Here is a 25,452-nt window from a genome sequence, read left to right on the forward strand (position 1 = left end):
TTGTTCTGTAGGTGAGGTAAGTTGGGAAATGAAACTTTTCCAAATTAAAAAAAAATTCCTTTAGTTTTGGGCCAATATAAAGCCTCCACCAATTCTAAGAAGAGTCACCACATTTTATTCCCGGACAGCTCCATTTTTGAGGCTCTAATATGGACCAAAGAGCTCTCTAAGTACATTTCTGTTTGATATCACATTCACAAGTTTCATACATCAGTGCAATCAAGAGCACTGTTGATGATCCAAGACGCCCACGAGCTTTTATGAACCAACGTTCACCTGCAGAACTGACACAGTTACAAGCTCTCATGAATGTGCAAACTGGCTGATGCATTTCAATTTGCAGATGACGCAGCATGTGGCACAGGGAGCCAATCCCATCATGAAAGCAGCACAAAGAAATGGTTTTGCTTTAGAATGAACTTATCTAATATTTTAAGTCACATTTCTGAAGATGCAGCATTTTCAGAAATAGTATAAAAAGAAAAGTATACATAACACTTTGAAACGTATGCACTGGTGCCCTATAACTTAAAACGCTCATCTTTTATAGTAAATACAGCAGCAAAGAAAAACCGCAAACGACCTGGGAATTACAGAATACCAAAGAACGGGCAAGAAAGCACAGACTCAAGCACGCCACTAATGAAGCATTTGCAGAGTCACAAAATGTCATACGGCACAGATGAGCCAAGCAGCAGCTGACCTGATAGGTGGAATTAGTTGGCAAGTGCTGCAGTAATTGTGCGATTGTGTAATTTCGTATACTAGCCAACTTAGCCTGATGTCTCCTTAATCGAATGAGAAGCAATGTTAGCTCTTCAGGCTGCAGGTATTTAGACACATTGTAAAGAGGAAATTAGCAGTCTTCAGGGAGAGCAACTGTAATTACATTTTTCACCTCAGTGCCCAGAAAGCAGTTACTTGACATGATGAAGCAATTATTTCATTAACTCTGCATTTGGTCAAATAAACATAATGGAAGTTGAATCTTGTAATAATAGACAGCTCACCCCTCTTCACGTTGCACGTAACAGCAAAATTCCTACAGGCTTTACTGGGAGCTTGTTCAGATTAAGTTCTCATTCAAGTTATTTATGTTTTAACTAATAAAAATACAACTACTGTGGAATGAGCGGGATTTTAAAACTTAACTACAATACTATGATGACACAAAAGGAGAAGTAACTGCTCTCTCAACTTACCGACTTGCCATGCAAACTGGGTGCGCTCACAGTATGCGTCATGTAACCCATAGCAGGCATAGAGCGTCGATCAATGTGAGTTGAGCTCTGTAAGAAGCCACAACCAGAACTGTAAGGATTGTCTCAAGTGAGAGGTATGTTGTATTTGATGGAAAATTCAGAAGATGTGCACCTCTGACACAAATCCTGTATTTGAATTCATGGCATGCTTAGATCAGGGTAACATTCATGGGCCAGCCAGATCCTTTGATGATTAAGTAAAACTTATGAATGAACAAACGCAAATTTAGCACGTGTGATGCTGGGCAGATCAGCAGATTCTGGCAGCACAAGATGCTTCAGCAGAACATGCAAAGTGGCTTCCAGCAAATAAAAAAAATATTAATAAAGTTCCCCCCCGCAATGTCTCCCAGAGAAAGGCTGGTTGGCTCATGCCCTCCAACAGCAGGCTTGTTCTCCATAGAGTAACAACTGTGAAAGCCCTCTTTTAGCCAGGGAACACTAAGCTACTGACATGAGTGACACCTTGTGGCAATGGGTTCCATTAATACCAGATTTTATTAAATAATCTCATATGATCTGCCCCTTTCTGCTTATAGTATGAAAACCTCCCTGGATGATCCAGCAAAAGGAACATTCTTTCATCTTGCTCTTAATGCCTTTCATGGCTTTCTTCAAGGCAGACTAAATGTCTCGTGATACATTTTTATTCGTGTCTCTGAATTTCACTGAATGCTGTTTTGTTCTGCCTTTTTCTTTTTTTTTTTTTTTTAACAGCGTAACTGGATGGAATTTAATAAAGCATTCCAGGGAAGGGGGAAGTATCACAGATTTCTGTAGAGATATAGATTAAAATGTAAAATGATGCTGTGTGCTTACATATAGAAACATTAGCATTTTTCTCTAGAAACTTTTACAGAAGTTTCACAGAAAAGTTTTACAGATGAGGAAAACTGTGTTTCCCTATATTGGTAAAACCAATATGATATAAAAAGAGTTTTATTTTATGAGTAAAATTTATGCAGCTACGTTGCACAGGAAGGGAAAAGACTGCTGTACATTCCTTCATAAGGGATGTAATACTCCTTCAATTTACACAAGGAGAAACCAATGTTTGGTATAATATAATGAGGAGTTAAAAAAGTATTAATTTCCAGTGCTGCACATCACTAGACTATTTCATCCTCTGACAGAATATTATAAATCTATAAATGCTGAAAGACATCCAACAGCTACACCACATATACACTAGGAAAAAAATCTAAACGGTGCATGAAGCTGGCATGCAACCTAAAGTCATGGTCCTGAACCCACACTGGGTATCTGAATTTACAAGTCTCTTTCTTTGCAAATACTTTCCCCATCGGAGCCCATGGTTGAGGTCAAAGAATTAGGTGAATACAGAGGCTTTCACTGCCACTTATTCCAGTGTAAGAGCTACCAAGACAAATAAATTCTACATTGATTCAATCCTGAATTTCTGAATTTCCCTAATTTCCTTAGGCAAGGAGAGCCATGTGGAGTACTGAATAGGGAAACCTCTGTCACACCTGGATAAGAGGGTACAACAGTGCCTACAAAAAAACCACACTGAAATTCTGCAGAAGGTTAAAATTTCAGACTAACACTATTTGATTTTGGTTAGCCCAATGCTAACAACTCTGCAGTGGACTTGAACTATCAAATGCCTGAAAAATTATTATGTTTTTAGCCATAACTAAAAAATTAATCAGCTGTAGGACTAACTATGCTAGCAAAACACGTAGAGAAAGCAGACACAGCAAACACTGAAGACTACAAGCATAAGTAAATAATCCAGGAAGAGTTCATCCTGCTGAGTTTTATATTCTTGCCTACCTTCTCGATACATTAAAATACTACAATTTGTATATTTTATACATATAAACATATGCCTTCCAGTTTTTGAATATATTCCAAACTAATGTGATGTGCCACCAATTTTCCTTTCCTAACCAATAAAAATTAATAAATCTGAAATGATCAGAAAGATAAGAGTTTTAGGAGAAAATTATTAATTGTATTAACTTTTACAACTTGCATGATCTTTCATACACAAGGAAGGATGCAATGAAAATGACTAAATTAAATTATCAGTGTATGACACCACACATAGAATAGTTTGAAATCAGTTACACTGTATACAAACCTTTACAGCATGATTTCGTATCTTCCTGGGTGATCCAGCAAAAGGAACATCTACGGTCTGTCTGTCGTCAGATGGTTTAACTGTAAGCCTTTCTGCAGGAGTATGTGGTCTCCTCGGGGGAAAGCTTTTTGGAGGTCCAGGTGGAGGAATATCAGATGGAGAGGGCGGAACGGATATTGATCGTGGAACATCTAATGAACTTTTTGACTTACCACGATCCATAAAGTCTGAAGAACCTACATAAAGTGGGGCAGTGGGGCTGCCATGTTTAAATTGCTGTCTCTGCTGCCACTCATATAGCTGCCAAACAGTTCCATCCTTATTTGCTTTCCTTTCCTCCTGGGACATCTTCAAGTGGCTAACACGGTCTTGCGCATATTTGTAGTCACTCGGCAAATTGCGGTTTGTTAGTGGTGGCGAGCTCCCTGAAGGCTGCCTGGTATTCTTTGGCAAAGTGTGATAGTTTTCAGGAAAAGGTGGATTGGGACCCTGACGTGTAAGAGTCTGATCAGAAGTGAGACTGTAAAGGGGGGGGGGGGGGGGGGAGGGGGTGGAAAAAAAGGGTAAATTTTAGCATACATTGATGAGTGAGAGTGATGGATTAAAAAATAAATCTCTAATGACATTAACATAGGAGCTACAAGACACAAGAGTAATTTAAAAAGAATTTACAGAAATATTAACAAAGTAATATTAATGAAATCTACCCTGCACAAAGACTTTACACGATATTAATGCAAAGATGCAAACAGTATAAATACAGGCTTTTAACTTAATGTCTAACCTAGGATGACCTGCTAGAAATAAACTTAAGGGACAGCTGCATTAGGTACTTAGACCAAAAAGGTTATCAAGAACATGAAGAAACAAATTATTATGTTTAAAGAGCAAATCCATAAATTATTTCTTTTCAATGAAAGCCTGTTCACCACTAGGTGGTGCAGTTTACGAACAACAAATGTATGCTCATTATTAAAAAACCCCTTGAAGTGCAAGAAAAAAAATCTCACCAATCACAGAATGAGTATCTCAGATAATTTTTGTTCATGTGAATGAAGGAAAAAAAAAAAAAAAAATAAGAGGTAAGAAATTGCTCAAAGTCCCCAAGCCTGTATGATTTACTATCATCTCACCTAATGCTACTGGTTCTACTGTTTGAAGCAATACAAGGCTTTTCGCAACAAAACTCATTGACAAAGCAGAATATACAAAGAGGCATTACATCCTGGCTTTAGTACTGCATTCATAATGCACTTATACTGTAGAAATTAAATATTTTAGTAGACAGAGTTAAGACAGAACTGGCAAAAGCTTTGACAAAGTGTAGTTAGCTTCCTCTCCTACTTTGAAGTCAGAACCTTTCCATAGCCTCACACTCTTTCCTTAGGCTCTAATTTCTGATCCAGTTAAACATCTGGGGGTTTTGTAGTTGCAGTCACTCGCCCATTGATTCAGGATTTCCAAACAGAAAACCATTCTGCTAGACTTGCCACAGAGCAACAACACAAAAAATAAGTAACAACAACAAAAAAAAACCCCACAAATGAAGCAACTCAGAGCATGTTCATCACTCCACTTGGTAGGCTCCACTCTCTGCATAAGAGGGAGATCTGATGTGTGCAAACTGCAGGAATTCCACATGAAAGAAAGGGCAGTATGGAAAAGAACAACTTTGTTCAGCATCCAAGAGTAACAGAAGCAGGGGGAAAAGAATTGCTACCAGTAACTGCTGCTCAGTAGTTGCCTCCATCCATGTCTACTTGTGGGATTTGGCACTGTTGGGCTGTCTTGAAATATGGATACTCTTGAGAGGATACATGTTTCCTCACGTCAAAAAGCAGAATAACTGCCCTGCACTGCATGGAGGATTACAAATGCATAAAAGCTCTGCTCTCTCATACCACAGAACCTTGATGTTATCCTCAAACTTCACAATAAAAGTTAAAGCGGGCAGGTAGTATGAACGGGGGGGGGGGGGGGGGGGGCGGGAATCACACCTTTCTTCTAGAAAAGGATGCATTTGTCTGAGAGGAACTAAAAATTGTTTGGATGAAAGCAGTACTTTGAGCAGCTGGGAAGTGTCAGCTTCATGCAATACTTCAGCCTGTTAGAAAAAAAGAAGAAAGTTGCATGTGCATTACATTGCACAGGGAAAGTCATATTCAAAGCTGAACTTCAGAGGCAACTGCATACAGACAGGTTGTAATTTCTCAGTATACGAAGTAGGGAGAAACCTTCGGCTAAGACGACAGGCTTTAAGCAGGTGGCATCTCTACCACACAAGGTTTCAGACCCTTAAAATAATTTGCATAATACAAAAATAGGCACTAAGATGACACACAAATTTCTACAACAATGTCCCAAATGACTCAAATTAGTGCACTGTGGACTCTAGACAATTGCTTTCTCAGGGATCAAGAGTAAAAATGAGCAAAAGCAGATGTTCTTGAGAATCTCTCTGGCTTGAATGATGAGGTATAGAGAATACAAAAAGGAAAGCAGACATTGAAGAGTGAAAAAATGACCTGATGCCATATTATATGATTATTTCCCATTAAAACCATTCAAGGTCTGCAATGGGAAGCAACCACACAGAAGATATTGTACAAATAGAAGATATATGTTCAAAAGAAAACAATTATTGGAAACATGATGCCCATTCATGGGAATGCACAGAAGTTAAGACATGTAATGTTTCTTCCTTAAGCAAATCAGGAAGAAATGGAAAGTTCTGCATAACAAGAAATGTTTAACCCTGTATTTGCAAGGAAGGAAATTCCTCAATTTGACTGCATTTAGTTGGGAAATATTAAGCTTATATTCATCAGATTTACTGGTTTTTTTAGAAGTGCAAACTGACTGTTAGAAATACCAAATTCTTTACAATTACGCATTCACTATGTCTATCCAGGCACTGGAATCAGATCAAAGACTAGTAACTTCTGGACAGCTGCTGTCTGATGGTCTTGACCTTTCATTACCTAAAACCAAAATGTCCTGAAAGCCTCCTTTCAAACCTCCCTCCAATTCTCTAGATCTCTCTCAAAGACTGGCCTGAACATTACCAAAGCAGGTATTCCCCTTTGCTGAGAACAGAGTGGGGTTAGATGGTAACATTGCACTAACTGTAGTGCAGCTAACAGTCCATTGTCCAGGACAGAACTAACATTTACTAGTTAGCAAACAGTTCTGAGTGCTTTATAAAAAGGGAAATTAAAATATCTACTTGAAAGATCTAAATATCTATATAAAAGCTGCAATCCCTGCCAATAATTATACAAACAACTGATGTATTTGTGTGAAGCCTCTAGCTGAAAGAGTTCTTTCTTGTCGTAATCAACTTGCTGGCAAGCATTGCAGGTTTATACACCTGAGCCAGGAAACAAATAAAACTGCACTCATTCTGTGTAAAAAAATTATAAAGGCTTCTAAATCCTCCGAGGTTCCTTATTTGTAACATTTCAGGTGGAATAACAGTAAACATGGAGCATTATGAAATTAAGTGGTCCACTCATACTTACTAAAACCAAAATGGAATGTCAGTCAAATTACCATCTCTATCTTAAATTTCTATACCCTGAAATCAAGAAACATTTGACAACTAACATGCTACTTTTATCCATCAGTTAAGTGCACTGCAACAACCTCAACAGGTTGAGAGAAGGTGCCATTTGAAAAATCAATCCATTAATCTTTGGGAAGGTAACACAGAATTTATTCTGAAGGCAGAGAATATAACAGCATTTGTCAGGGAAAGACAAAGGAAACAAGGTCAACTGAGCTATAATAGAACATAAAGGAAGTTCTTAAGGTAAGAAGTTTATATAATTTTATATATAATATATATAAAAATATATATATATATAAAAGTTAGATTGGTTACATCACTGCAGTTAACCCTTGCACAGTTTCACTGAATACTTAACAGCTCCAGCTGAGGTAGCTGATTTTATCTAGAACAGAAGCTGGCACCTGCAACAGCACTATCTTAACACTACACCTGACAGATACCTAAAGCTGATTTACTGGAAAGAGTAATTAGGAAAAAGACAGTACTTATTTAGCTATCAGTCAAGCCTGTTCATTGCCTATACTTCTGCTGTGAAAAACATCAACAGAAGTTTTCTTAAGCACTGGCTAATTAGTTCCATAGTTTTCTGTATTGTTTTAGAATAATATATCTGTGCGTGTAAGAAGAACTAACATACCAAGTACTTTTTTTTTATTAAAGTCATATTCTCTTGGGAAGCACTGATTAATATCCAAGCAAAAAACATGCAAGCACATTGACTCTAGCAGTCTAGAAGAACATTAAATAAAATCAAAAAGTATGAAAGCTTCTTTAAGGGTAATTCCAAATATAAGAGAGTAGAAGAATGGACTTCTAAACAGAATTAGCAAGCCTTAAATTTCTTACTGGATCCAAAATGACAAATGTTAGCTTCAATAAGCGTTAAAAAATGCCCAAAATGTTTTCCCCCTCCTAAGAGCCACATGCTAATGTCTCCTATTGTTCTGTATTATAATTAGATTTTAGCAAATTTATAAGGTACTAATTCAGTAGGTTACCCATATTTGAAAAATCCTCACATGCAGCACAGAGCCCAACTGTCTTTCCTGCCACTTGACACAAGGTAGCATTCTGAACAGATGCATATATACATCACTTCATTTTTAGAACTGGTCCCTAATCTGACTGCACACTGTGAAAGTAAAGCAATTAAGAGATTTTCAAATTACAAAAGCATTCCAGCGTGCATTATGCCTCTTAGTAGGATTTTTGTAATTTTCAGGGACTGAAAAGGGAAAAGAGAATCCTGGAGACCATGGGAACATCCTAGGACCTCTTCATTAACTAAATTAATATACGGAGACCTTTCAATATGTGACGCACACACTGTGACTTTGAGTGCAGTGATCTGATATAGAGGAGTGAATGGATGTTTGGAACAGGAACAGAAGGGAGAAAAGAAAAATCAGCATTCTTTACTTTTAAGTGGAAAACAAATGATTAGCTATGATGTATATTGTGTAGTTGTTTATGAATAAGAGGTAACTGAGGGCTGCACTTCACTTTCTGGCTCTTCAACTGTAGCAAATTTTAAGAAGTTTTAAGCATTCACAGTGATCAAAAACAGTAAAAAAAGCAAGCACTCTAATCTCACTTTTTCTATTTGCAATATAGGGACAACATTAAAGGGATTTGATTAGCCAATCCCATATTGACTTTCCCATGAGATAAACACCTGAAAAATAACATTCTACACTAGAGGAGAAAGTAAGTTTTGTTATATACCATATTTTTTATATATATATCTCTATGTAAAATATTCTGATTTGCACTAAACATATTACTATTACATATTTTCCTTTAATTTAAGAAAACACCATTTGGCAGTCTATTTAAAGATGGGCCTATTACTAACCTTTTTGTATCTCCTTTTTGGACTTTTACCCAGTGCTCCACTTGAGCCATGTTACTTTTTCTTTGACTCTGTTTATCTGGATTTGTTCTGGGAACAAACCCTCTTTTATAGGAGCTGGTACCATTCTGCTCCACTAGGCCAGCACTCATACTTAATGAACTAGGAAGCGTTCCATTCTTCTCAGCTGGCTGAGGCTGAGCTACTTGGGATCGGGATGCATTCGTTAAGTCTGGAAATAATGAATCAGCTTCTGTTAACGCATGCTTAGCCTTTCCCTTTTTAGTTTCCAGAGTTTCTTTTCTGTGGATATAACGCTCCTCCTCCTCTTTTTCTCTTCTTATCTCTTCATGCTTATCATATCCAAGCATTTCAGCTGATTTTTGATAACTTTCTTTTGTATCTGTAACCTCTGCTTTCACACACTCTTTACAGGCATCCACATGATTGACTTGGGGAACAGCTTGCTGATCCACTTTTTCAGTTTCTCTGAAAATAAAATACATGTCAGTAATGAACACTGCTTAATTGTGAAAAGTTGATGTGGTCTTGTCACTATTTTAGAAAGGATACCCACAAAAGCACCTTCTCCAGGCTGTGATAAATTTGACAGAAGTATGTTAAGATAGATCTGTGCAGCAGAACTCAGTTGTTATCCCAGTTAGACAGAAGTTACCTTTACAGTGCTATCAAGAAAGCAAAATCATTTATATGCATCTGTAAAAATGACTGAAAATACTGATTTTGTATGAAAGAAGTGTTCAACTTGTGTAATATTATGTACAAACAACTGTAAAAAAGAAAGTCTTCCTATCCTGGGAAACACTGAAAGCCAAAAAACCAAAACCAAACTGCCAACTGCTCATTTCAAAGTCAAAAAAAGTACTTCATATCTTTGCAGATGCCTTAGGGCTTAGTCATTTCTGACCAAGAGGACAGAACAGTATCTGCATTTGAGTCAGTACTATCATTGTCCAGGGCATTCTTAACCTGGGAGCTATTCCTGCATAAAATTAAAAAAAAACCCCAAAACAACCAACCCTCCATTGCTCCTAATACATGCTGCAATGTGCACTAGTTTACTTATTTAACTTACTGTCTAAGTATTTCAAAAATTCCATACCAGAAATCTTGATATTAAACGTAGACACACTATAAAATGTCTAAGGAACCTAAAAGTTTTATGTTGCTTTTGACACATAACATACTTAATTTGCAATTTTCTTCATCTCATAGTGATAAGCTTCTCAATAGCGTTTTTTTCTCTTATAATTCAGTGGAGTATCTTGGAGTAGCACCTCATCTTCTCTGAAACTAAGTTCAGCTTCTTTAAAGCTTTACGGAAGGTGAATTCTGAGTCAGTGCCATGAAACAATTGTTTCCACTTCAGTTTACTTAATGTCTCAAAACACACAGTCTACTAGGAGGAAGGATGCTGGATCAATACTTCTAACATGCCAGACTTCCCCAATTTTTCTTTCAATTACTCCTACCTACCCTTAGAAAGAAAAAAAGAGGTAACAGGTTACATGTTGTCCTGGTTTCAGCTGGGATGGAGTTAATTTTCTTCCTAGTAGCTGGTACAGTGCTGTGTTTTGGACTTAGTATGAGAATAATGCTGATAACACACTGATGTTTTAGTTGTTGCTAAGTAGTGCTTACACTAGTCAAGGACTTTTTCAGCTTCCCATGCTCTGCACAAGAAGCTGGGAGGGGGCACAGCCAAGGCAGCTGATCCAAACTGGCGAAAGCGGTATTCCATACCATACAATGCCATGCTCAGTATATAAACTGGGGGGAGTTGTCTGGGGGGCAGCAATCACTGCCTGGGGACTGGCTTGGCTTCTGTCGGCAGGTGGAAAGCAGTTGCATCGCTTGTTTTTCCTGGCTTTTCTCTCTCGTTTTCCTTTTCGTTACAATTTATTATTATTATTTCAATTATTACACTGTTCTTAACTCAACCCACAAGGTTTCTTACTTTTGCTCTTCCGATTCTCTCCCCCATGTTATTTGAAATTTAAATTAAATACAGAAAATCTTAACACAAAATCATATAGGAGGCAAAGGTCTGGAAGAGCTGTTAATCCTTTGCTTATGTTTGATTTGCCAAAAGCAAGCAGCAGTGAGAAATGGCACTATGACATTTTAATCCTCACAGCCCCAAGGGCTAAAAACGGGGCTGTCTCACAGTACAGAGTCTTCTTTCACAAGGAGCTGTAGGGAAAGAATCACATTCCCAAAGTCAAAACATCAAGAAGGCTACACCAATTTTAAGAAAAGAGAAAAACTGGAAGCACAGGAAGGCACAGCTGAATTCACTTGCCTCTAGCACTAATTAAGAACAATGTGACAAAGGACATCCTCCTTTTGTCACGGTGCTTTTTTTTCTACACTGAGAAAAACATAAAAAGCTCTTACAAGTACTAAAGGCCACCAACGTAAGTAAAAAAATAAGCAGTTAATACTTGTATAAATTAGTTAATATCCATAACTATGCGCTTATGATTTACCCTTTATCTTTAACATTCTTTTCCCTCTTAACAGCATTTTAATCCTAGTTCTAAACACTCATTTGAAACAACTTGTTACTCTTCTCTCTTTTCCCTTTTACTTATCTCTGCTCAAGGCTGTCAACTGCCTGTTGCAGGTGTATGAATTCACTCACAAAACCTGTAACTTTTTAACTGAAATTCCCTAAAAAATTATATATACCGAAATTAATCCATGTCACTAAATATGGGCACGCAATCTGTGTGTACACTCAAATAGTGAACACCAGGTTTTCTTAATTAATGTTAGTTAACTGATTTGCAACAGAATGTAAATTAAAAATAATTATTTCTTTTAAATAGGAATGAGTTTCATGCACACATTTACAAATATCATGTTCAGAAATCACCATTTTTTTAACATATATATAAAAACACATTAAACAAATTTTTAAAAGCTAACAGTTTGTGTATTGAACTTGCCTCTTCAGTGAAGAGTGTGTTTGCATAAGAGCAGCTTGATTCATAGCCCGGATCCAGCCATTCATATCCTCTTGGGTATCTGCACTGAAGTAGTATGTCCGCATCCCTGAATGCTCTGCCTGAGAGCCAGTAACAGAATTCTTATTATAAATATATGCCCGCATACCTGTATGAACAGCCTGCAAGAAGAAAAAAGAAAAGAAGTTAAAGTCAGACAGCCCTTTTGTTCCCCCCCCAGCAAATTTACTCTAACTTTTTCCGATATCTTTAAATAACTTTCCAGATTCTTTGACTTTTTCTGGAATTTGGGGTAAAATTATTATACTGCCAAAACAGTCTGTAGTGCAGCAAACTCAAATAGCACTCTGATTTTTACTGAAATTCCTCTACCTCTTTCTTGCACTATTAGCTAGAAGTGCAGCACTTCTGTTTTTCATAGTAGGAAATTTCAGGTTTTCATTTTCTCTTAACGGATACATTTCATTTGCCATAGATACCATACAAAACATATTAAAGAAATTCTCACTGAGACATGCGTAAGCAAGCCAATTTTCCCAGCTCATTTAATAAAGCAATTTATTCAGACATAACACAGACAAAAATCTTACAATTCAAGCAATTAAACTGCTTATTTAAGAACTGATTACAATGCATGTTAAGATCTTTTGGTTAAAGCGTGCACTTGAACCTCGATATTAGCTGCAAAATCACAAGACTTACTGATAAAGTTAGTAATACTGATAGAATTATCACAGCACATAAAATATTGACAAGTATCTCTGCACACCAAAATACTCCATGAAATTCCACCTCAAACTAGAGGTATTTGGCAATTCCTCTATAAATATATTCAATATTCAAATGTCTTCAATAGGAATGTCTTTGTAACTCTAGGCTAGTTGAATTTAATCAAATCTCATCCCCATTTGTATAAGCGATAGCATAGATATTACTAAGTCATATCAGTTCTGAAACACTTGACTGTATTTCCTCAAAGTTACTTTACAGATGTGCTTCAGATTAGTAGGGAGAGATTTGTCTCCTTACCTTCCAAAAAAATTAGTATAGTCGGCTTGAAAGCTCTTGTAATGTTATTAAAACAAAATTAGTAATTTAAATTGCTTTTTATAAAACTAAATCTGCTAACACACACAAAAGCTAATCGCATGAAACACTGCTGAGAGGGGGTTTTTTCAAAAGGAAAAAAATTATCTCAACTTTTTAATTTGGCTACATCTTTTAAAGGTTTAGACATATTTCACAAATCATCCCTAAATGACTGGTCTTTTTATTTTGATGAAATCCTCTTCCTCTCATTATTCCAAATTTAAAAAAGAACACTCTACAATCACAGCTGGCTTCAGAAACACGGCAATAGTTTTCACAAAACCCAGGCTACCTAATCCAGTGCAGCCCTCCCTAAATGTTATCATTTCAGTTGTTTACCCTGAATTTCCCAAATTACCATAATTGTAGAGACTCGTATCAACAGCTCCAAAGAACAAAATATTTTCTTGTTATTACAGTACTTTAAGTTTTGTGGAAAATTTGCTCCCTTTCTATTACAAATGTGTGAAAAGTGGCCTTTCCCTTATGCACCTCAAGCAAGGAAGCCTCAGTTTGTTTTGAAAACTGTGGTAATACAGTCTCCGTGGGGGTCAGTGCCTGGCCTGCCATCACGCCCGTGGTGGAAAGGATGAGACTGCAGACAGCTAGAAAAAGGAGGAGGAGAAGGAAGAGGAGGAAAAGGTGGCATAGAGAAGTCCAAGGCTCTCCTGCTAGGAAGAGTCTCTGCTTCCCAACAGTGTTGGCTGATAAGGGAATACAAGTAGATTTCTCCCTCCCCACCATTAGCTGCCTACCTTAACACTGGAAAATAGGACTTACTTACATGAAACAGTAGCTCTGATCAACTGGGTATTTAGGAATGAAAGGATTTTTTTCATGTTTGTCTGGTTGAGTTCTTTGGGTTTGGGTTTTCTTTGTTGTTATTGGGTTGGTTTTTTTTTTTTTTTTTTTTGCCATTTTGAGACCGTTACAAACAGTCAAAACAAACATGATTTAGAAGCATTTAATTTACTGCAATTTACGGTTAGCATCCAGTGTAAGAAAAGCCCAAAAATTGGCAGCTCCAGATGTAAAGGAAACCAGTGATTTTAACACTAGACCTTATGACTACGGGGTTCCTTCACAGACCATGCTGAGCCCACCGAAGATGATGCTAGAATTCAGAAGTGAAGTGACTCCTGCAGAAAAGCAGACTACATATGCCCCGCTGCAGATGACACAGTAGGACCCTACCATCCATGGACCCTACCATCCATGGTTATATACTTGCTGAACAAAACCAGAACCTTGGGTAACTAACTGCGGAGACTGCGTACCACATCAACAAATGGATTTAACAGCTGTCTGTCTTAACTGACCTGTATGTCCTGAGCAACATAACCCATTTGCCTCTCAGGTTCTCTTTCAGCAGTGCATGATGAACACAGCTGAAAGCATTGCCTAAGAGGCTGTAGGTGAAAACAGTATAAAAACACAAAGTATGTTATACCATTCTCCCTTGAGAGACTGAAGCTATCACAGCCATAAACATTCATAGCTTCAGAAGGGATAATGGGAATGGTGTGTTATTATCAACAAACATGACATTCTGAAGTTCATAATATATAAAACTGGTTAAAGGAAAATTCAGATTTATTTCAGTTATTTATTAGTAGTGTGTTTAATATGCAAGAAAGGTGCTTTGTGCCAATGTTCTGTAGCTGTCACTGCTAGCAGACACAGAAACTAGCAGTTCTTTTCTTCCCCCCCCCTTTTTTTTTTCTTTTTAAAGCAATAGCTATTAGGACAACTACAGCATACTAAAAAGCCTAAAACACAGCACATGCGCACACGTACACCATACACACAACAGGGAAAAAATAATATTGGTACCTATTCATGCATTCAGATGCCTTAATGTAGACAGATTGAGAAGAAAAGCAGTCTCTCTCCCATAATGCACAGAAGGAGAAATGGAGAGTAAACCCCAAGTGCATATCAATAGGACAAGACAAGGACAAAAAGTTAAACAAGTTAAAATCATGAAAAGATTCATGTTTCCAAAGAAAATACTTAACAAAAGACTATACTAAAAGTAACTAATGCCTAGAGCTGTTATGTTCACCTCCAATAATTCAAAATTCCTAGGAGAGAAAAAGCCACAGTTTGCAGGACAAAGGGATGGGAAGGGAAACAGTTTTCTAATAACTGTAATCTTTCAAAGTTAGTCCTCTCAATAAGCTATAAAATACAGGAAATTCTCCCTTCTCCTTAAGTTCAATATTTAGGAAACATTTATGAGCAAAAGTTGAAATAATACTGAGCCTTCACTATAAACACAAGAGCAGCACACTACAACCTAACTCATCTTTCACCCTCAAATATTGAGCTTTTTCAGGACTTCTAGAAGCTAGACCTTTCCCTTTTCCAAATTCTAAAATGGCACCTCTCAAATTTATAGCCCTTGGCATTTCTTCACCTGACTCCTGACACCCAGAGAAGCTTTAAAAGCAATACAGGAGCCTAAAGAAGCAACAATGATCCAGAGAACATAAGAACAAACTACGTCAAATTTTTTTAGAAAATGAGAGAGATCAAAGAAACACGTAAGAAGTTTGCCCTTCTCCCAGGAGGTCTAAGCAATGAACAGATACTTCCATTAGTAAGTCTTAGAGTGTGAATAATGAAAAGATGTTTAAAACCAAGCTGCAGTAGCATCTCCTGGAAGTAATGATTTGGCCCTGCTTCCTAGGCTCTGAATACCCTCACACTGAAAGGGTGTTATCTCTGAAAAAAATGTAAAAGGTAGTATCAAAATAAAAAGGAGTAATTTGTATCTCCAACACTACTTCCTACCTCTTACAGGAACATCAGGGCATCCTTCATTGACTTTATTTGGTAGCAAGATATGCACCTAAATACAAACATATACTTGCATATATTGTCTTTGCATGAAGTTTTGTGGTTTTCTTTACAGCAAATGTTGGTAGGCCTTCCAAGTTTCTCAGTTTGTACTACTGTCAGATTCATATAAATGAGTTTACATTCAGTATTCTCTCATATATTTTAACACATATAAGACCAATTAAAAATAGTTCTCATGATTAAGGACAGTGAGGCTTCTAAAGAGATTGCAATAACATTAGTCTTCAGAAATTGATACTATTCATGTTTAAAATTGTTGTAGTACTAAAAAGTACAGTCAATTCCCTATTAATCACAGGGACTATTTCTGGCTATATATTAATGTTGTGCAAACTTTTTCACATTAAAATCTATACATTGGATTTGTGCCTCCTCATGTTTGTATTAGCAAAAAATTACTGTATTAAAAAAATTAGCGATTAGACTGATTAAATACCTTTAAGATGTTAACTACTGAACTAAATATGCAGTAAGGATCCTGAGTTCTAAAAGGCTGTCACACAGCTCAATGACAGTAGCTTACAGCTAGTCACAGCACTTTGCCTGGGACAAATAAACGATGTGAAAAATTTGTCGAGATAAATACTTAAAAGCAGAGTGTCTAAACAAAACAATTTAACATACATACTGCTACACTTCAAAGTAGGTTTTTGATTGCATTTGAACAGCACGTACACAGTTGTGCAGACCTGTAATTGTTAAACACCCAAAGAGACACAAAAGCTTAAAGCTGGGCCTTAGGAGATTATGAAAGGAAAAGAATTTTGAGAACTCCTACGGTGTAAATTTTAAAGTTAGCAGGGTTTAACGTATATCCTAGTGACCATGTATGCATTTTAGAAACCTTCTGCTAACTGAATCATATGCAAAAAGCATCCACGTATTTGCTATGTAAATTTCCTTCCTTTAGATTTACAAACCAAAATGTTGACATTTTTCACATTTTGACTGCTTCCCTGGCTTCAAAAACTCATTGTTATGTAAAACAGCCATTTAAAATGAGAGCAAATACCTCTATTGTAACAGAGGATTTACAACAATCTGAAAAAATGACAGGCCAAATATAAAAAGTGACATGGCACATTCTCCCACTCATTCAGGACTTAAATGTGAAAAAGTCCTATCTTTATTTTGGGCTTAATCTGCTTGTGTTTTCTATTTCTGGCTGCACTACGTCATGAGACGGAATGTCTGTCTACACTCTGGATATTGAAGTGTACTGAAGAGATTAGATAAAGGTAATGGCCGGTGAGTGATGGAATGCCAGCACGGCCATGCTCCTGCCACTGCGTGCCCACAGCCAACTCCGTGACCACTGAACGTCAGCACTGGATGGGGTCCATGCGACAGGAATCTTACAAAATGCTCCTACTAGGAGTTGGTTCTAAATAAAATGAAACTGCAGCAGCAAGTCTGCACTCAATCATCAAACACCTAAGGCAGAGTTAAGATCGGCCCAACAAACTAATGCATGAAATATATGTTGTGGATTTTTTATGTAGATTTCTAGCATACAGTTTCTTGTGCTCTCAAATCCCTATTTCTAGATCAACTTTTTAGTAATGACCCTATGTTGAAAGTCTCAGGTTACTGGCTCATGCTGATTTTCAGAAAAAGACTCAGATTAAAGACTTGGTAGAGCTCATATAGGTATGATACCCTAAAAGGAGCAGGGGAAGTCTGCAATTGCTTCTGAAAATGCTTAACCATGATCACAACCATGGATTCTACTCCACAGGAAGGGAGAGGCACAACTTGGCAGTAGTGACTTGAGAGCTTGCCTGTAGAACATACTGCTTGGAAACTACATGTGTATGTGTAGTATTATACACACACGGGGCAGGGGGTGGTGGTGGTGGTGTGGTGTCCCCCCTTATCACTGATAGTGTTAAACAGGTTAATAATCTTAATATACATTCAATTAACATTTACAAACATCCTTTCAATAAAACAAAAGCAGTTTGTTTTTTTTTAAACTCTAAAGCAACTAGATACTATCGCTACTTTCTTTATCCCCTTCCCCAGTCTGCACTAATAGTTATTAAAGAGAAGTAGAAGCCTAGAAGTACATTGGGTCCTCCTCTTTCAATATGTGTTTCTTCCTAAGAAAAGGCTCTAGAAGAGGAAGGCTTGATGAATTACACTCATTAAATACTGGAGTGGAATGTTTTTCTTAAACAAAGATTCCTTTGTAGCTTGTCCTGCTATCTCGTGTTCAATGCATTTGAAAAAGTACAATAAACACTTCCACAAAGTGCACTGGGTCTTTTTTTAAACACATTTCCCAAGTTAATATTTGTTTAATAAATTTCAAACCATTATCCACTTGAAAATAGAACCCAAAGCAACAAAAGGCAGTCTACAATTTTAAAACAACCCAAAAATCAAAATGCAAGAGAAAGTCTAAGCTGAGCACACGTTCTTCATCATTTCATCACAGAAAAGATTTAAACAGAAAGTTTCCTTCTAGATCTCCTGAAGTATACCTGATCAAAACCTGATTTCTAAATTTATTTTCTTCAAAGTACATAGCTCGTTTGCTTGATAAAAAACCAGGTTCTGCTCCAAGTATCAGTAGGAGTGCAACATACACTGAAGTTTCTAAACTTTGCCTTAGTGCTGCAGCTCAGACAACCAACTGAAGTCAGGTTTCTCCACTGTCAAGAAGGAATGCATGGTTTATTTCATTTTCGTAGGTTTTTAGAACAAAGAATAGAACCGTAAATTATAAATTAAATTTCTTTTAAAAAGAAAAAAACCCACAAACCCAGCCTCAAACTATATCAAAACAAGAGTATTTTTTCTTCAAAAAACTCCATGTCACTTAGGATGACTATTGCTCCCCCCCAAAAAAGGAGAAAAAAACTGGTTACTCTTTTTCCCCTTGAAATGAGGAAATTATACATCAAAAGCTACAGTGTTGTCATCTTCTAACTCCGAGAACTGAGCTGATTATTTTATTTAAAAAAAGAACACAACAAAACAGAAAGACCATCAGTCCACTATGAGATCAAGTACTCTGAAAAGAAAAAATGACAACTTTTCTTTCAGTTTGTAAACAGCACTGGAACAACTTATCAATACTCATTTCTAATTTTAGAAACAGGATCTTTACTCACAGACACGTTATTAAGCTCTAAAGACACTTAAATAGTAACAGACATATGAATGTCAATTCATAAGCAACAAAAAAGTGCTAAGTCACATTTGAAGAGGCAATCAATAAACCCATCTACTTTAAAAAAAAAAATAGGAAAGCAGATGATGTTTCTGTTTGCAACAGCATCTTCTCTAATGCAAATAAACATTTTAAAATATTATTAGCTAATAAGCTTTGTAACTGTACCTTAAAAGAAAATTTGCGATTTATGCGATCTTCAGGTCCAACTGGAGATATTACGTAACTAGGCAATGGTATGCTACCCAAAACAGATTCTTCTCTGCTGTCTGTTGAATAAAAAAATTAGAATCTAGTTCACTGCACTTTTCAGTGGGGTAACAATACATTCTCCTTTATGGACACACAGACAACAAGCATTAAGTAGAAAGAAGAGCAGTTCAGGCTGGATATAAGGAAAAGAATTTTCCCCACGAGGACAGAGCAGCAGCAGAACAGGCCAGCCAGGGAGGTTGTGCCATCTCCATCCTTGGAGGTTTTCAACACCTGACTAACCTAAGCCCTGAGCAACCTGGGCTGACTTCTTTCCTGACCCTGCTTTCACCAGGCAGCTGGACTAGACAGTTCCTGAAGTCCCTTCTGACCTGAATTTTCTTATGACTCAACACCAATAATAGATGGAGAACAATGTTTTATTTTTAAAGAAACAAGACTGAATTTTTTAAAAAGATCAGTCTGTGGTTTTGTTAAGGTTTTTTTTTGGGGGGGGGGGGTTGTTATTTTTTAGGTTCAGACAGAAGAATACACTTTGAGAATAAAGCTTATTGTGACAAATTAACTCTGACAGGCTGGATAACATGACAGACCTTCCATTTAGCACTCTACATCTAGGCTGATTGCTATAATTAGGAAACCTCTATTACTGCTGGCTCTAAAGTGATCAGCAGCAGAAATGCAGCACCTAGAAATATGAATTTGAGTTTATATTCTGTAAGGCTTTCCAAAAATTGTAACACACTACACAATATTAAAAACTTCAAAATAACCTTATGTAATACCATTATTGCTAGTTCAGGCTAAGATCACATCTAACCTTTTTTGGTAGAAACACTGGATTCAGAAGTTCGCACTCCTACATTGCCCCTTGGATTAAAGCTGAATCAATGCCCTGATCTGGCCATAGTGCATTCTCAAAAAATCAGCTGTCCAAGCGCAAGCAAGTAGGAAACATAACACAGACCAGAGATGGGATAAATCTTAATCTGGTATCGCTGCCAGATGTTTTGCAACGTAAACCTTAGCATATATCAAAGATAAGGTATGTGACAAAAGATCATACAGCACCCTCTTGTTCCCCAACTCTGGCCTGAAATTTGCTGCATGTTAAAGGCATACAGATAAGTAACTGTTTCACGATGCATCTTCTCAGAATACCTAACTATATCTGAAGAGTTCAATTAGTTTATGCTTGCAATATGATTTGAACAGGTGAACTGTTACAGACTAACTCAAAAAAGCTAGTATTTACTCACCTTTGTAGTAAAACAAACAATAATCAGCAAGCACAAACCATCGTCTTTTCCATAATCGCATTCCAGAGCTATCCTAAAATGCAAGAAATGTGATACACTTTTCATTTAAGGAAGGTTAACAGCTTATCATGCAATGCTGTACCAGTGGGTAGTTTACCAGAAGTTTACCTAAATATGGTACTGATTGCAAAAACAAGTGGTTTATATTTCAGCAAAATATTTTGTAGTATGAAAGATAAGAGGCAAAACATCCAGCTAGAAAATAATCAGGGTAGAATATTCAAACTGCTAATTTTCATTAATAATTAAACTCGCATCCCAAACAGCATTCAGATTAACCTTATAACAACCGATGCATATTTATCTAGACAGATTTATCCTGCAATAAAGAAGCAAAGTACACATTTGGATGGCACGAAAGCCAACAAGGATTGCCTGTAGACCAAGATGAAAATCACTACACAGCTGTGAAGTATGACCTCACATTTCAGACAATGATCCCCTGTAATTCTCAGTCAATCTCCCATATGCTACCCATGCCTAAAATGTAATTTCATCAAATATTCCTTAGGAAATAAAACAGGGTGCATAACGTGCAAATTTTAATGAAATATAATACAATATGCCTATGAAGGTATACATATATATATATATAAAAAAAAAAACGTATCACCTTGTCAAAATGATTAATATTTACATTGAAATTAATTTTAGAAGCTTGTAAAATTGCCAGACTGTAACCTAAGCAAGTACAATTTATTCAGCTGAGGTACGCTTTGATGAGACCAGCAGCACAGAAAGCATCTCCAGGCTTTAAGTGCCTGCAAGTAGACGAAAGGGGACAGAAGGAAATAACTAGAGGAATGTTGTATATACTATTTCCCTTCTTCTTTCTGCAGTCATATTAAGCATGCAAGTACTTTCTTGCCTTTCCTTTTTCATGCTACAATGCTGTCAACACATACTGTGTCTGAGTTCTGATTCTGTCCTGAAAACTAATGGACTTGGGTAGTGAATGTCAACAGAGCTGATAGCAGAATACAGCTCTCCATGCAGGAGGATGCGGATGGCTGTCAGCAATTTCACCTTGCTGTGTATGTAGAGTCATAACTGTAAGCCTTAGATTTCAGCCTTCTGCTCATCTCTAAACCTAGCTGCTGGATCTTTGGTGATAATCTGATGGTCGCTGACTGCCAAATTAGAAGCAGGGAAGTATTCTCATCCAACGAACAGCTTTACTTTTTGCACTCAAGGATGTGCTTCTGTCAGCTTAAGAGTTCAAGATGCAGCAGCTGTAAAATTCTGTTTGTTGGATGAAATCCTATAATCCAGCTTTTGCTTGGACACTGGTCTTGGTGACGGCCATGTGTAGTGAATGGGTCTCTGTCTCCCTTCATTTTCTCCCTCCTGCTTCTGGAGAACAGAAGGCATATGGGCTGCAATTAAGCCTTTGATCAGGGTATAAGGGCATAAGCAAGCAGATGGAATAAGGCCTTCACAGCCAACCTGGGTTTATAGTGTGTTCTGAGGGAGACTGAGATCAGCATGGCAGCAAGCCAGCACGATAAAACAGGGAAAATAACCAGATTTAGACAATAAAGTTATAGCCTCAACATGTAACCACGATGGTGATGTCCATTTATCATTGTTTCCACTTCTGAATCAAACCTTTACGTAAAACTTGTTTTTCACACTTGCTGAGCACAAGCCCCTCATTACGGAAGCTTGTGGGAGTACCCAGCATTGCCCTGCATCACCCACGTTCCAGCTTCTGTTTTCTCAGTTACTTGGAAGGCACTTACTTTTATTTGATGATTGTACTGAAGTATACAAACAGGAACAGATGATTACGTGCATACCTGTTTGTGTAGCCAGCCCCTTACTATGACAGGAACATTGGGATTCCTCCTGATAGCTTGTTCCCTCTTTCCAAAACTATGAACTTTGTTTCCAGCCTTTACAACCTGTAAAGAAGTATAATGTAGCAGTGGTTTTTAAACTGTACTAAGACTCATTTCATATTACAAATAACTTCACTGCAATAATTCATGCTTCATTACACAGTAACAATTTATAGCATTTTCAAGGGCAAGTAAATAGATAATGACATTTACAACATAGCAAAGTCAATCTTCCACTTTCATCAACATATCAGTGCCAGGACAGTCTGCCAACTCCCAGCTGAACAGCAGCAGCACTGGTGACTGAAGTCTGAAAGGCAGAACTGCTGAAGTTTTATTGTGCTTGGGAAGTATTTCTGAGTGTACTACAAGAGCTGCATGCAAGTCTCTCTCTGCAACATGGTACAAGTCTCTTGCATGCACAGGACTTTATGCACGTGAATCCTCCTGCCGCTGTTTGTTGCCTGGGGGATTCTTTTTTTGTTGTTGTTTTTAGTTTTCTTTCCTGTTTAAATTCCAACAACATTGATAGCTTAATAAAATGCTTGGACTTTGACCCTGCAAACAAAAGGAGAAGACATAGAGTGACACTGCTAAGGAAGAGACCTAGAGGGCAGGAAGTGGAAATCACAAGACCTAGGTAATGGTTTGTGTTTTACTGCAACCTCAGTTTTGCTTGAAATGGACAAAACTGTTTCAAAAACAAACAAGGAAAGCCTATCAGTCTGTGAAAGAGACAGTGAGAATCTCTGGATGAATAATCTGCCTGTTCTTTTCCAATCTCAGCACAGTTTGCTGCTGCAGTTGCTTTAGGAACCTGAGGTGCACAAACCACCCTTACAGTTGCTCCTGACTTCTCCAAGGAAAGAGCTGTCCAGATTCACTCTCTGCCTCTTTCCTACAATGTCTCCTTTGTTTGAACCTCTCCTCTCAGCTAGCCAGGGTATTGATGCTCCGTCAGCTGCAGACAAACAGCAGCTCTGGAAATGAACACAATTTCTCATACGCAAGGGATGATATCATCAAAATATCTCAGTACTGCTTCTGGCAGTCAGGCAATATCTGAACTAGGAGACAGAATACATAAAAATAAAATATTCTAGCACTATTTGATAACATTAAATGGATTCTGTTAATTTTGAGGCCAGGCTTTACCAACCTGCACAAAACTTCACACATTTCAGTAGACATAAGCACACATCTTAATGCAGGATTAAGATAACAGCAATAATCAGTAAGGGAAAAAAATCCATTTTTTCTTTGGTGCTATAGCGTGTAAAATAGCAATGTAGATTTAACACTCATAAGGAGATATCAAAGGGCAGATTTCACTAGGTAGTTTCCCTGAGGTCTGTTTACCAGGAAGCAGCATGCTGCTTTCAGCACGTCAGGTAGGCTGCACGCCACGATCACTTCTGTGAAACACCCTGACACTTAAGAGACGGGAAGAATGCCAAATACGGGCTTTTCCCTAGGTGTGACACTTCAGTGAGAGTCTGCACAAGATCGACCCGCAGCCCAGGGCAGCACAAGAGACCACCGGAGCAGCCCAACTGTTTAGGGCTAGCACAAACCTAGCAGGCCAGGTTGTAAACAGCAACAGTTTTCTGAGCAGGTGCCCCTGCCATTCAGCTGGCAATAACCAGTTCACAGTAAAACCAGGTGAGGATGGTGTCACGGAGATCTCCCAGCCCATGTCTCTGCCATGGCTGTGCTAAGGCACTCAGCTAAGGGGCTGCGGAGCGCTAGCTTTGTGCAAACACAGCGTGCCCATTACAGCCACAGAATCTCTCTCGGTACTCACTCACAGACCTACAAGCAGCAACTCTGAGACTAAAGGAAGGAAGAAATAAGAAGTTAGGCATTTTGGGTTTGCTATTGAAACTTTTTCAAAAGATAGCTTGTGAACCTCTAAAGGTCCCTTCCAACCCAAAGCATTCTATGATTCTATGAACCGGTGTCCAAATATCACTTTAAATGAACACACAAAGCTGTACCATGAGGACAGCCAAGCTCTGGATGACCGTATGATCACCAGGCCAAGCCATATATAGTTTCTCTCAAGAAAAATGAGAAGTAATCAGTTCAGTCAAGATTTTAAAAAACTGTTGTCAAATATTAGATGCAACAGCTACATTACAAGGATGATGAAAAATAACGAGGCCCAAACTGTTTAAGCCTCTGACAGTCAAAAATCTATGCTTTGCACCTGAACAGAAATCAATTTACAAAATGTACAGAATTTAGATTCCTAATTTTTCTTTCTCATATTTATCTTAGGAAGGGTGGATGAACAGAGGAACAGTTAGAGCTGATCTAGCCTGACAGCAGGGTTTAAATTTGATTTTTTCATCAGATACCCTGTCAGTGATCAAGCACTTTGATTCTCTGACCTTATTTAATTTTAAAAAAATGCAGACCACAATGTAGAAAAGCCATCCTTGGACTTGGTCAAAAGACCAAACAATTTCTATTACATGGGAGGAGGAAAAGTTTTCCTAGGACCGTGTATTCTGTATCAATACAATACCCATAATAAAAGCAAAACGTCATTTTATGGTGCTTTATGCAATTAAAATTTTCATATCACCTGTAGTATTAATCATCTCATTCTGCTATGGAATAAAACAAAGCATAAAAGATACTGAATGTCAGGCTTTGCTTCCACTGGCTAGAATAAAAAGTTAGTTTAAAGGAAAAGGTATATTTTTAAAATTATTTGTCTGTAGTGCAGTATTTTTTTCCTAACTTAAAATACTCTGATGTCGTTGTCATGTGTTGAAAAATGCAGGTCAGAGCAGCTGCCTGTGTCACTGAAGACAAAGCAGTCACTTTTGACTTCAGTACATTTGTTATGTTGGCTTGTTTGTGAATGACTCATAAGTTTTTGAAAAAAAACCAAAATGTCAAGAGCCAAAATTTTCAAATCCCTTTTCATCACTGTGTTATCTTCTTCCTTACAGTAGCCTCTAGCTCAGGACAATGTTGCTAACTTAATTATAAAATGTAATTTATTTTTTTTCCTAAAACTGGACAGTCAAAAAAAATGTAAACAGCCTTTCATTTGGAACAGATTTTCTAAATAGCAAAAGGAAGACTGCATCTTGATAAAAATATGCATATATACACACACACACACATAAAAGAACATATAACTTAACTGTC

At 37.5% G+C, this 25,452-nt stretch overlaps 1 protein-coding gene across 1 annotated transcript in view; it reads right to left on the minus strand.

The window, feature by feature from the left end:
- The window catches only part of PLEKHA7 (pleckstrin homology domain containing A7), a 154,198-nt gene that overhangs the window by 18,883 nt on the left and 109,863 nt on the right, over window positions 1–25,452 (minus strand). The window contains exons 6-12 of the mRNA XM_075712426.1: window positions 22,246–22,350; window positions 20,387–20,459; window positions 19,083–19,183; window positions 11,765–11,943; window positions 8,796–9,281; window positions 3,370–3,889; window positions 1,203–1,289 (exon numbers count right to left, since the gene is read on the minus strand). Coding sequence (XP_075568541.1) covers window positions 1,203–1,289; window positions 3,370–3,889; window positions 8,796–9,281; window positions 11,765–11,943; window positions 19,083–19,183; window positions 20,387–20,459; window positions 22,246–22,350 — 1,551 coding nt within the window. The remainder of the gene's footprint in view (window positions 1–1,202; window positions 1,290–3,369; window positions 3,890–8,795; window positions 9,282–11,764; window positions 11,944–19,082; window positions 19,184–20,386; window positions 20,460–22,245; window positions 22,351–25,452) is intronic.

Source organism: Pelecanus crispus, chromosome 6 (genome assembly GCF_030463565.1).
Source record: "Pelecanus crispus isolate bPelCri1 chromosome 6, bPelCri1.pri, whole genome shotgun sequence".
Taxonomy (NCBI): Eukaryota; Metazoa; Chordata; class Aves; order Pelecaniformes; family Pelecanidae; genus Pelecanus; species Pelecanus crispus.